The sequence below is a fragment of the Garra rufa genome, chromosome 1, assembly GCF_049309525.1.
Source record: "Garra rufa chromosome 1, GarRuf1.0, whole genome shotgun sequence".
Taxonomy (NCBI): Eukaryota; Metazoa; Chordata; class Actinopteri; order Cypriniformes; family Cyprinidae; genus Garra; species Garra rufa.
The window spans coordinates 81,841,623-81,856,251 of NC_133361.1; the positions used below are offsets into that span (position 1 = coordinate 81,841,623).

Here is a 14,629-nt window from a genome sequence, read left to right on the forward strand (position 1 = left end):
ATGATTTTGTTGTTTTAAAATGGGAAAAAATTAAGCCAGAATTTTTTGTTAATTTTTCGTCTTTACTGTCTGTGCCATCATGCAGAGTAAATGTTCATCTGATGTACCGCTCTACAAATTAGTCACAATAACGTTTCTTCATAATGGTTGGCTTTCTTGCAATACATCTCATATAATGCGCAACACTGCGCTTCTCGGGTGGGCGGCTCAGGCTCGATAAATAAATATAAATATCTTCTTTATTTTATGTACTTCCACAATAACAACACAACGTTACAAAATGATTTTGTAAAAATACAAGGTGCGCTGTCGCAACTTATGTCTAATATAGACAGCTTTAAAGGTCTACTTCAATAAAACAAATAGAAAACATTGTGTTTATTGTGTGAGTTCATTATCTGTAACCTGTAACCTGTGCTTACACCCAGAGCGCAGCCCCTTTCCACAGTGTAAAGCCTGGAATTTAACCCAGATGAACAACCCAATGTGCTGCTTGATTCAGCTAAAGATATAATGTAATAATATACAATTTAAATATAATCAGACTAAGAATAATGGCCGCCCAGGCATTTTAAACAAATATTAAAGCAATTTGTTTTACCCACGAACAAAAATACAAAAAATCAAGCAATTTTCGTTTTTCTGTTTCTCAAACAAAACAATATAAATAATAATAATAACAATAAACTATGATTATTAGACGTATTATAATTTTTATATAATATTTCTTTAATTCATTTTTGCTCGTATTTCGATTTGCAGTTACATTAAAGTTATCCAAATAAATATCCCAAGCTTAGAGTGGATTACTCAGAAATGCTGATAATGAGATTTTATAATAATAATAATCTGCATAATAATCATAATAGTATTATGATTATTATTATTTTGTTTGTTTATGTCTATAGACATAAGTTGCGACAGAGCACCCTGTATTTTTAAAAATGCATTTTGTAACGTTGTGTTGTTATTGTGGAAGTACATAAAATAAAGAAGATATTTATATTTATTTATCGAGCCTGCGCCGCCCACCCGAGAAGTGCGCATTATATGAGATGTATTGCAAGAAATATAGCCAACTATTATGAAGAAATTAACGTTATTGTGACTAATTTGCAGAGCGGCACATCAGACGAACATTTATTCTGCATGATGGCACAGACAGTAAAGACGAAAAATGAACAAAAAATCCGAAAATTCTGGCTTAATTTTTCCCATTTTAAAACAGAACGAAATCATCATCATCATCATCATAATACAATCAAATCGTTTGTCATTTCTCTTTTTTTTTTTTTCCTTTCGGTTAGTATCTGGATTTGCTGTTAGTCATATCCTCTGGGTCTGAGTGCAGTTATTGGAGACAGATTAATCCTAATAAACATGCTGCTACAATTGAAACCATTACATTAAAATACTTAAAACAGTGTATTTCTGTAACTTTAGCAGCGTGCAGATCCTCCTTTATGTCAGGACTGTGGCGAAGGCCGCGCGGACAATCGCCTATAGCTCGCTCACATGTAATCATATATTTTCTAAAACGGCAAAATTATATCGTTTTTATGACATAATATGTTGTTTTAAAAAGACAAGATCTCCGTTTCCTATTGTGCTTTGCCAGAAAGTGTCACAAATGAACAGAAACAAAAGTCAGAATTGCGAGATATAAAGTCGCAATTGCGAGAAAAAAAGTCAGAATTCTGACTTTTTTTCTCGCAATTGCGACTTTATATCTCAGAATTCTGACTTTATAACTCGCAATTGCGACTTTATATCACAGAATTCTGACTTTATAACTCGCAATTGCGACTTTATATCTCAGAATTCTGACTTTATAACTCGCAATTGCGACTTTATATCTCAGAATTCTGACTTTATATCTCGCAATTGCGACTTTATATCTCGCAATTCTGACTTTATAACTCGCAATTCTGAGAAAAAAAGTCAGAATATCCAGTTTTTATCTCGCAATTCTGAGAAAAAAAGTCGCAATACTTTATTTTTTTTTTTTTATTCAGTGGCGGAAACGGGCTTCCATAGTTCTGGCTGTTGCTGCCCTCTCCTTCTCTTCTTCCCTTGCCACTGCCTGTCTTTCCCTTTCCTCTTCCCTATCAGCCTGTTCTTTCAGAAAATCAAGAAGAGCCTGGCTGTCCCTCGACCTTTTCCTTGACAGCTGACTGCTGCTCCTGGCTTCATCCGAAGGGGCAGAGGGCGGTGTGCTGACTGAGCCGCCTGTAGTGGCAGTCAGGTTTGATGTGACAACCAGGGGCAGACTGATTGAGTGCTGCATCCATGGCAGTGTACCACTACCGGCCTCTACCCCTTTCCCTGTAGGTGGGTCCCTAAGCTCCTAAAAATAAAGTAAAAATCTGACATACCCTCATGATATTTCAAACCATTAATTTATTGATTGATTGACTGATTCCACTCTACACCAGTGGTTCTCAACCTGTGGGCCACGGCCAACCAGGGGGCCTCAGTGATCCTCCAGGGGGGCTGCGAGATATCTTAAAATTAATTTTAATATTATCCTATAATTGTTTAATTTAATTATATTATAGCTAAATAAAAATGATCAAAGCACGGCTCTCTCGTGTTCTGTGATTGATTGCTTCGGACTCGACGCACTGTTAAATACATACATAATACTGAATGGCGGCTCAAAACTTCAAACCGCTGCACGTGTACTACATCTTGGCTTACATGCTTGAAGCAAATACCCTAGCGCTAATGTACTTTACACTATTCGACTAATAATAACGAACTTGAGCCTACCCATGTATAACACTCGTGTATATCAGAATCTTACATTAGGCACGCATAAGTCCGCTAATCAGTGGCGGCTGGTGCTAAAAAAGTTTAGGGGGGCACACACAAAATAAATCACATTGTTAATACAGGCTTTATTATCAGTAAAGTAATCATTAAACATTTGTAATCATCCAAAAAAAAATATTAGCCATTTATATTAATGTGATTCAGAGATGAAGGCCATAATACTAATATTATCCACACGAGGGAGCCACAGGATAATTCTCAGTTTAAAGACAGTGAAAATAAATTGATTTGTAGTAAAACATTGCATATAAATTAATTTTCATAAAGTTTAATATAGTCCGATATAATAAGTAACTGTTATGCAAAAACTAAATACGTGTAGACCATTAATTGTTTTGACCTAATTATAATGGTATTGACAATATATTTGTCAAGTTGGTAGACATAACTGAATGTATGTCCAATTAAAGAAGGAACACTATCTATCTATCTATCTATCTATCTATCTATCTATCTATCTATCTATCTATCTATGTGTGTGTGTGTGTGTGTGTGTGTGTGTGTGTATATGAATATATATAAATAATATTGTGCTTATAATAATACTAACATAAACACTCACAATTTACTTGAAAAAAGACGTCTATTGTGTAACTGCATCATCTACACAAATCATTGTGCTTGTACCCCGACGATCGAGTTAAACTGCATTGTTTCAGTTACTCTCTGTGTAGTTGTCCACAACGCTTTGGTGACAGGACTTTGAAATAACAAACAGGGAAAACGATAAAAGGCATGACTTTACATGACTTTATCCAAGCTCCATGATTCGTAAGATTGTTTTATTTTTTTGCTTCATTTGAACTGCTTGTGATCTCACCGAATTTGGTGGAAATCGCTCTTCGCTCGTTAAGTTCGCCATCATTACTCTGATTGACCGCGCCTCAAAAGAAAAAACAAACAAACTTAAATCTCGCGGTATTTTCTGCTGCTTGGGGCAGAATTTTCAGCGCCCCAAGACCATAAAATTCTGAGAGACTGATTGGCCGCATATTTATTAATTTACCCTAGCAACAGCACATGACTGGCTATTTGGCTGAACTGCAGGGGCGCTTTTTCTCAGCGCCCCATGACAGAAACGATACAAGTCTGTCTGTGGAAATTCACTGGTGAATGAATGTCACTAGGTGGGAAATGTTGTATATGTTTTCATATCGCATGTTGGCACATACTGGTGAGTAAAACCGAATTAAAAAACTTAATTTGTAAAAATACATTTTACATTTTTAGCCCCTTTTATCAGGGAGGGCGGTGCCCCAGCGCCCCCTATGGGCCGGCCGCCACTGCCGCTAATGATCCCCAAACTATGCGTGCTCTCTGGAATTCGGTGATAATGAGCATCAGACACGCTGAGTTCACTGATCTTCGCCTTTCCGCCTTCAGACCGATGTGTTTAACAGATTAAGAATATATTTGCTGTTTTTAATTTAGCCATATGTTGTTTTTTTAATGGATACAAACAGTATATATTCAGTCAGTCAAGTTCAAAGGGAGGTTTAGTGCGTCTTTTGGCATCTCCTTTATTGTCCTGTTTGGTAGGTAGGTTCACTTATTAAAGAAAAGTACTCTGATGTCTCTGAAGTAAAAAATTCAGCAGCTTTAAATCTGTGTGTGTATGTGTATGTGTATTTGTATGTATGTATATTATTATCATTATATTATATAAAAAAGTGTTGCAAAATTGACCAGAGAAGGAGGTGGCCCCGAAGTAAAAAAGGTTGGGAACCACTGCTCTACACAAAAGAAGATATTTTGAAAAATATTCGTGACCCTGGACCACAAAGTAGTCCAGTCGCTGGGGTATATTTGTAGCAATAGGCGAAAATACATTGTATGGATCAAAATCATTGATTTTTCTTTTATGGTAAAACTCATTAGGAAATTACATTATTAACAACTTCATTTGGACAACTTTAAAGGTGATTTTCTCAATATTTAGATTTCTGCACCCTCAGATTCCAGGTTTTCAAATAGTTGTACCTACACCAAATATTGTCCTATCCCAACATACATCAATGGAAAGCTTAATAATTCTGCTTTCAGATGATGTATAAATCTTGACTTTGAAAAAATTGACCCTTATATATTATGGAAATCAGTGGTACCCCAGAACTGTTTGGCTACCAATATTCAAATATACAAATATATTAAAAATATCTCCCTGTGTAGAGCAAAAAAATGTATACAGGTATGGAACAACTTGTGGGCGAGTAAATGATGACATAATTTAAATTTTGGGGTGAACTATTCTTTTTTTCATCTCAAAATAAACTATGCAAGATGGAATGTAAGGGCCTATACATCCATGATAACTTTCATATAAGACCAGTTAGTCTTTACACAAATCTTGGTATGGGTCTTTCAGTAACAGAAGCAGAGGAACAGGCAGATTACCTTGTCTTTGTCTTTCAAATTATTCCATTTCTTCTTGGCCTGTTTGGCCGTTTTGGCCAAACCAGAAGTGGAAACAAAGTGCCTAGGCAAAATAAAAATTAAGATTGACATCACATAAACCTTCAGACATGCAGGGAATGATACAAGCAATCAAAAATAATACTCACTCCACTTTTGGAGGAGTTGCGCCTCCCTGTGAAAAGACTTTCATTGGCCGGCCGCAATTCTATAAGTGCCGAGTTTCCTCAGCAGTCCCTTGATTAAAAACAAAAAATTAATGGACTTTTTAATGACCAATAATATTGTTATAAAGTAATTCAGTACAAACATGAAATGAAGACAAGCAAACAATTTGTTCAAAACTACAACACAGCACTCTAAGAATTAGGATCTACATTAAAAAACAAAGTAGTTTTCTCTCAGCTACAATGATCTGTGAGGGAACAAAACCTAACGAAAATTAACCATTGTTTTATTATAGTAAAATTGTAGTAACCATGTTTTTTACCTTTCTTTTTTTATTGACATTAATTTGCATAACCACAGTTATACTACAAACGCCATGGTTAAACTATAGCAACCATGTTCTTTTGGTTTTATTTGTAGTAAAATCATGGTTAATTTTCGATTGATTCATGAGAAAAAAGAATTAGATATACGTTACCCAAAGCCCAGTAAGTTAGATACACATTAAAATCGGATTGAAGCTTATGTTTAACCACTACAGCAACACTATAGGCAGCAGCATATTTTTGGGAGGAACTGCTGAGGCAGGACTTCCCTCGACAGGTAAGTTACATGAGTGTTGACTGCCCTGGTAATAGTTGGGTCTCTTAAAAGTTTTTAAATAGGGGCTAACCTTATAATTTAACAGCAGCTTTTAAGTTTAAACAACTATATTCTCACCCCAAAAGCTCTTAAAACTACATTTCGAGACACAACAACAGTTTTTCGAAATGTATCACTTACAGTTGTGAGTTCTCTCCTCCGCCATTACAAAATGTCTGTTGGCGCGAACTGAATTCTGGGTTGTGGGCTTTATCAAGTCCACCTCCTGATGCATCCTCGATAAAAGGGATGGAGCAAGAACACATCCGGGGATTTTAACTGTACTTGGCTAGATGTGAAATCTGAATTGGAACGGTACTTGGGTGACGACTGATGACGTTTCACAAGTCCACAAGAACACAAGTACAGACAAGAACGCATATTGAGAAATGACAAAAGACAAACTGGTTAGTAATGAGTGAAGCTGGTTCAATTCAATTCAATTCAATTCAAGTTTATTTGTATAGCGCTTTTTACAATACAGATTGTTGCAGAGCAGCTGCACAAAAGTTTTAGGCTACTACAATATATTTAGTAGCTTATTAGTGGTGAATACTGTATGTTGAGTCGATGTACATATGATATAAATATTAAATCAGTAACTGTGTAATTAAACAGATGATGAACACTAATTGCAATGGTTATGTGCTGTAGTCAAACTTGTAGGAAAATTATGTAGTGCTGTATGTTGTTTCAAGGCTGGCATCATCTGCGGTCCTCTGAGGGGTTGGCATCATCTCTTCATCTGAATCCGGGCTGAATCTTGTGTAAATCCTAGTTACCACGGGATGGAAATCCCGTGGCAAAGACAGAGAAACAGAGAAATAATTAGCGTAGCTGCTGTTCCAACTTCCGACCAAACAAAAATGATGGTTTAGCCCAAGCTGAAGAATATTAATGTGCGTTAGATCAGATGTAACTGAAATTTCAACGTTATGAGATACATTATGTGAATGCTTGGCTAAAGAGATGAGTCTTTAATCTAGATTTAAACATAGAAAGTGTGTCTGAACCCCGAACGTTATCAGGAAGGCTATTCCAGAGTTTGGGAGCCAAATGAGAAAAGGCTCTCCCTCCTTTAGTGGACTTTGCTATCCTAGGTACTACTAAAAGTCCAGAGTTTTGCGACCTTAGGGAGCGTGAGGGATTGTAGCGTAGTAGGAGACTAGTTAGGTATGCAGGAGCTAAACAATTAAGGGCCTTATAGGTAAGAAGTAATATTTTGTAAGTGATACGGAACCTAATAGGTAGCCAGTGTAGAGACTGTAAAATTGGGGTAATATGATCATATTTTCTTGACCTGGTAAGGACTCTAGCAGCTGCATTTTGGACTACCTGTAGCTTATTTATTGAAGAAGCCGGACAACCACCTAGTAGTGCATTACAATAGTCCAGTCTAGACGTCATGAATGCATGAACTAACTTTTCTGCATCAGAAACAGGTAACATGTTCCGTAGCTTAGCAATGTTTCTAAGATGAAAGAATGCTGTTTTTGTAACATAGGAAATATGATTTTCAAAAGACAGGTTGCTGTCTAATATAACACCAAGATTTTTGACTGTAGAGGAAATAAAAGTACATCCGTCTAGTTGCAAGTTGGAGTTTAAGAGATTCTGTGTACTGTTTCTTGGTCCAATAAGTAATATCTCAGTCTTATCTGAATTTAACAGTAGAAAATTATTGGTCATCCAGTCTTTCACATTTTTAACACACTCTGTTAACTTTTCTAAGTTAGAAGTTTCATCTGGTCTTGTTGAAATATATAGTTGAGTGTCATCAGCATAACAATGGAAACTAATCCCATATTTCCTAATAATATTACCGAGGGGTAACATGTAAATTGAAAATAGTAGAGGACCTAGGACAGATCCTTGTGGCACTCCATACTTTACTGGTGTTAGCTGCGATGACTCCCCGTTTAAATAAACAAAGTGGTAGCGATCGGACAGGTATGATCTGAACCATCCTAAAGCCTGCCCTTGAATACCTGTATAGTTTTGTAATCGATCTATGAGTATTTCGTGATCTATAGTGTCGAACGCAGCACTAAGATCAAGTAAAACTAGCAATGAGACGCAGCCTTGATCTGACGCAAGTAGCAAGTCGTTTGTGATTTTTACAAGTGCAGTTTCTGTGCTATGAAGTGGCCTGAAACCTGACTGAAATTCTTCAAAGATATTATTATTTTGCAAGAAGGAGCACATTTGAGCAGACACAACTTTTTCTAGGATTTTAGACATAAATGGAAGATTAGAAATGGGTCTGTAATTTGCCAGTTCACTAGGGTCTAGCTGTGGTTTCTTAATTAGAGGTTTAATAACCGCTAGTTTGAATGGTTTTGGGACATGACCTAAAGAAAACGATGAGTTAACAATATTAAGAAGCGGTACTTCTGCTACAGGTAACAACTCTTTTAGTAATTTAGTGGGTACAGGATCTAATAGGCATGTTGTTGGTTTAGATGTGGTGATAAGTTTATTTAATTCTTTCTGTTCTATAGTTGTAAAGCACTGGAGTTTTTCTTTGGGTGTAATGACTAATGTTGAAGTATCAGTTGCTGTAGTATCTATATTTGTTATTGTATTTCTAATGTTGTCTATTTTATCAGTAAAGAAATTCATAAAGACGTTACTGTTAAACTGTGCAGGAATATTCAGGTCAGGAGTTGTTTGGTTATATGTTAATCTAGCCACTGTGCTAAATAAAAACCTTGGATTGTTTTGGTTTTTTTCTATGAGTTGGTGGATATACTCGGCTTTAGCAGCTTTTAAAGCCCGTCTATAGCTGGACATACTGTTTTTCCATGCAATTTTAAAAACTTCTAAGTTAGTTTTTCTCCATTTACGCTCAAGATTACGAGTTTCTTTTTTGAGAGAATGGGTATTACTGTTGTACCATGGCGCAGTACGTTTTTCTCTAACCTTTTTTAGCTTGATTGGGGCAACAGCTTCTAATGTATTAGAGAAGATAGTGCCTATGTTACTAGTCATTTTGTCTAGTTCATGTTTATTTATGGGTGCACAGAGCAGCTGAGATAAATCAGGCAGGTTATTTGCGAATCTATCTTTGGTAGCAGGAACAATAGTTCTGCCCAGACGATAGCGCGGAGCTATATAGTTAACATCAGAGATACGCAGCATGCACGATACAAGGAAATGATCGGTAACATCATCGCTTAGAGGTACGATGTCTATATCAGTAAGATCAAGTCCGTGCGATATAATTAGATCTAGAGTAAGATTAAAACGATGAGTGGGTCCAGTGACGTTTTGTTTGACTCCAAAAGAGTTTAACAGGTCATTAAACGCAAGTCCTAACGCATCATTTGTATTATCAACATGAATGTTAAAATCTCCAACAATTAATGCTTTATCAAAATTAACCAATAGGTCCGAAAGGAAATCTGCAAATTCTTTTAGGAAATCTGTATACGGCCCTGGAGGCAGTGATGGAGTACTCGAGTCCTGGACTCGGACTCGAGTCCGACTCGAGTCACTATTCTTTGGACTCGAGTCCGACTCGAGAATCCACTCTCTGGACTTGTGACTCGACTTGGACTCGCGGATTGATGACTCGTACTTGGACTCGGACTCGAGGATTCATCACTTTGGTTTTGACTAACTATGTTATAAAAAATTATATAAGGTGTTAAACTTTTCCTGTTTCGTGCCCAAGACCGGCCGCGATCTCCCTTCACAGACACTGCTACCTCTCGCTCTCTTTGCTTGACAACACACTCACTGACGTCACTCACTTTTACGCTGGTGCAATGAATGATGCATGATCCGCGGGCTAAATGTTCACATTTGTAAAATGCAGAAAGACGTGCCCCGGATCGTGAAGTTCGCCTACGCAAATTTTGCTTCTAATGCTGGAAAGAGCAGCGCTATGTTGTGTGTGTAATCGCACAATTGAGGAAAAGACTGGGACAACCTCAAACTTTAACAGACACCTGTCACGGATGCACCCAGAAACATAAGCAAAATGCTTTCCATTGCCTAACGTTAGCTTTTATCAAAAAAATATTATTGACTAATGCATATATGATAACAAATAGAAGAATCTAGGGTTAATGTATGTCTGGTTCAGATTACAGCATTTTTTTTGTCTGTCGATAACTTAACGTTACTGTGCCGGATCAGATTTTTGCGATATTTGTCTGTTGCGATAGTCACTGTGTCAGATTAAACATTTTTTATTGCAATTTTGACTCTTAAAATCCTGTGGTGTCGACAAGAAACATGTCAGACGTTACACGTTGCTTTCTGACCAGTCGCTTGCCGTCACACACACACACACACACGTTAAATAGTTCTGTCACACACACAATCTCTCTCTCTCTCTCTCTCTCTCTCTCTCTCTCTCTCTCGCATTTTCGTATTGATTTGTACGTTTTAAGTATCTTTAAAATACAGTGTCCTGTAAAATGCAGGTTTCTTTTTTTCGCTGAGTGTATTTCTGTAATACAGTGTTAAAGGATTAGTTCACACAAAAATGGAAATCTCCTAATCATGTACTCCTCCCATTGCCATACAGGATCTTTTTTTTTTTTCAGTGGAAAATATATATATATATTTTTTTAAAGAAAATCATTTCAGGATGTTTACTTAATGGACTTCAATGCCAACTCAGTTGGTTGTTCTTGTTTCTTCGTCAGGGTGAGTAAATTATTAGGAAATTTTCATTTTGAGGTAAACTAATCCTTTAATGTTACTTATATATCAGAAATATATAAAAAAATATTTAAACTATTAAATATAATCGTGCCACAACTGGAGACATGTAGACTCGAACACTGGGGACTTGAGACTCGACTCGGACTCGAACTCTGGTAATGGTGACTCGACTTGGACTCGACTCGGACTCTTCTTTGGTGACTCGGACTTGGACTCGGACTCGAACACTGGGACTCGAGACTCGACTCGGACTCGACAGTTGGTGACTCGACTACAACACTGCCTGGAGGTCTATACACAGTAGCCAGAGCAAGAGATCGGAGAGATTTATTTTGCATATCTGACAGAGTAACATTGAGTAGAAGTACTTCAAATGAATTAAACCTGTACCCTGTTTTCTGGGTTACATTGAAAATATCACTATAAATTGTTGCTACACCACCACCAAGGCCGATCTGACGGGGTTCATGCTTATAACAGTAGTTTGGTGGAGTAGACTCATTCAGACCAATATAATCGTTTGGTTTTAGCCAAGTTTCAGTCAAGCAGAGTACATCAAAACTGTTATCTGTGATTATTTCATTTACAGTAAGTGCTTTGGGTGCGAGTGATCTAATGTTTAGGAGCCCAAGCTTTAAAAATTGATTTTGTTCATTTATTGTGCATTTTTTTGGTCTAATAACAATTAGATTTGTTCTAGATCCTGCATTAAATTTTAGTTTTGACCTCACTATTCGAGGAACAGACACAGTCTTTATAGGTTGGACAGCACCAATACTATCGTTTAAATGTGCATGACAAAAGCCATCATCACAACTATTTGAAGAATTGCTTACTAGTCAAATGGAGCGCAGTGTCCTGGAGATGTTGTCCGATAGGAGTTCTGCTCCGACTCTGCTGGGGTGCAGGCCATCAGCGCGGTAAAGCCTAGGGCGCTCCCAGAAAAGATTCCAATTATTAACAAAGAGCAGTTTTTGTTCTTTACACCATGACAACAACCATTCATTTAGAGCAAAAAGTCTACTGAACCTTTCGTGTCCACGTCGATACGTGGGAAGCGGTCCTGACACGATGATCCTCGTCGCGGGCGCTGTGCTGCGTACCGTCTCGATCAGGCTCCTGAAATCCCTCTTCAGGACCTCCGGTTCTGCTGTTTGTGGAGCTGTTTAATCCTCCTCTGCTGAGATCTTCAGAGATTTATTTCAGTTGATTTCATCTGAGGCTGTGACTGGAAGTCAGCTGTAGTGTGCTTCTGTTTGTGTATTTCTTTCTCTGTGGAGTGCATCCATATCATACACCAATGGAATATCTTATGCAGTGATGTAGGCAGCAACCTGATTGGATGATATTTAACATATTTCGTGTTAAACACAATGTGTAGTCTCTCTCTCTTTACAAGTGATCAACTTAAAATGACACAAAATGTGTTCAAATGGCAATAACACAAAAATGTGTTAATAATTAACACATCCTTTTTTAGAGTGTTTGTTTTATTAGGGTGAGAACTTAACTCTTCAGGAAAGTTGATCTCCAGGAACAGAGATGGGCACCCCTGGTCTAGGCAGTTTTTCTTTTTCCTTCCGGTTACAAGGATGTTCTTATGACTATGGATAGGAGGAGACTGCTCCTAAATCACGACCCAAAAAGAAAAAGAAAGACATTCCAAGGATCAGATGGGAAAAAAGAGACATAAAAGTTATCTTGGTATATTCAAAAATGGAAGTCAAACAGGCAAAGGGAGGCAAGTGATAATGTCATGTTGTTGTTTTTTTCATCTTAAATATCCTGCGCTCACAAATCTTATAGAGCCTTATCACTATACATACAGGTAAATCCAGAGCTGCGGTGGTCCATGCATTAACAAGCAACCTAACTTTGATTCATCCTGGTAAGCCAGTTGTGTTACTTTAGTAGAGAAATGAGAAAAAACCCACAAAAAAAGAACATTTTAAAAATACAAAATGGCTTAACAAACAAATGCTTGTAATTTATTCCAGTGACTACAAGTGCCACTGCAGTCTTCAATGAATTATGATTCTTCAGATATAGGCACCCATACACAGCATGCTATTGGTATGTTAGGCAAGACAAACACTACTGGATTGCTCACTCGACAGGGTAGATTGCCTAACTTCTAATCAATGCAGAGTGAAAGCAGCAGTGATACGGTGCAAGGACTGTTTGCCAAAACCACATTACTGTGACAGCTGTCATGTGTCAACTTCCCACATTTCCCTGACAATTATCATCAAAGGCATCAATGGCCAACAAACAATGTGAGCAAGGTAAGCAACACACAAAATAAATATATACATATCAGTAAAACAGTATCAATATGTTTTTACTTTTCTTTAGCATGTTTGTTACCCATCTGCAAATAAAAATTGTGTTTGTGAGCCTCAAAACATGTTTGGAAGTGCTGGTCGCTTAGTACAACTCATTAACATAAATAAGGAAAGGAAAGGAAGTGAGGTGAGGCCAAGTATGGTGACCCATACTAGGAAATTGTGCTCTGCATTTAACCCATCCAAGTGCACACACACCATGAACACACACCCGGAGCAGTGGGCAGCCATTGCTGCAGCGCCCGGGGAGCAGTTGGGGGATCGGTGCCTTGCTCAAGGGACTCACCTCAGCCGTGGTATTGAGGGTGGAGAGGGTGCTGTACATTCACTCCCCCCAAAGTATTTGAGCCAAATATATATATATATATATATATATATATATATATATATATATATTTTTTTTTTTTATTCAAGGTTGCCATTGTATGTTATTTGGATTGCATTGTAGGTCGCTGTGACTTCTATTTGCCTATGTGGAGCTGCCTTACATGCCACAAATCCTGGACACCTGAGCTGCAGGACCTTATCTAAAATGGTTTCTGGCCAGGCTCTTTTGCCATTCGTATGTGCGTGTATCAGATTGATCTCTTCACATCTTTTGAGCAGTTTAAAGTCACTGCACCAGGCCTATCAAGATAAGCGATTATGAAGATGTTAGAGCCAGAGGTGGGACCAAGTCTTTCTATTCAAGTCACAAGTCAAAGCCCAAGTCCTCAAAGAGTTAAAGGTAATGAGATAATTAAGTGAGTAATTAAATAATGATTGTGCATTAGTGATGTGTTGAATGATTAATTCTGTGAAGCTTGACATATAATTCAAGTTTTATTCTGATAGTTCATAATTAAAAATTCTGCTATATGAACAACATACAAACAACTTCAGCTCTCGTACTATTTAGACACATGCAGACATCAAGAACCAGCATATGAATCTCAACAATGGGGACAATGAACTAAATTCTTCATGCTGCAATGCATGCTGGGTAACACCATAGTAAAAACTCCCATCATGCACTACAGCATGAAGAATTATTGTCACCACTGTTGAGGATGGTATGCTAAGTGTTTATGTTTAAAAACCTGAGCTGCTGAAAATCTCCCCTCAATATTTAAGCACTACTGTCACGGTTCTCACATCTGCCGTGTCCTCATGTCACGTGATTTGTGTGTGTGTTTACGTTGTGCGTCACGCTCATTCAGCGCAGCTGCCAATCAGTCCTGCACCAGATGTTTCTCATTCTCTCCGGCTACATATACTCATCTCAATCTCTTCTCCCCCGTCTGACAGTTCACGCTGGATTCAGGGTTTGGATGTCCATTTGGGTTTTGTCTTCGTCTCGTGATTATCATGTTGGTTTGTGTTCGTCGTGGGATCGCACCGGGATTCACGTCTTCACCACTGGACAACACACATCATCTTCACCAGCCATCTAGCCCTTGTGCCACCCAGCCGGGAGATCGTCATCATCGCCACCATCATCTCTATAATCTCTCTTCAATAAACCTGGTTTTCACACTGCACTTGCTTCCTTCACTTTATTGTCGTTACAG

At 37.7% G+C, this 14,629-nt stretch overlaps 1 protein-coding gene across 1 annotated transcript in view; it reads right to left on the reverse strand.

The window, feature by feature from the left end:
* LOC141339709 (uncharacterized) overlaps nucleotides 1-14,629 on the reverse strand; it is a 253,315-nt gene that overhangs the window by 30,625 nt on the left and 208,061 nt on the right. The window contains exon 3 of the mRNA XM_073844976.1: nucleotides 1,565-1,592. Coding sequence (XP_073701077.1) covers nucleotides 1,565-1,592 — 28 coding nt within the window. The remainder of the gene's footprint in view (nucleotides 1-1,564; nucleotides 1,593-14,629) is intronic.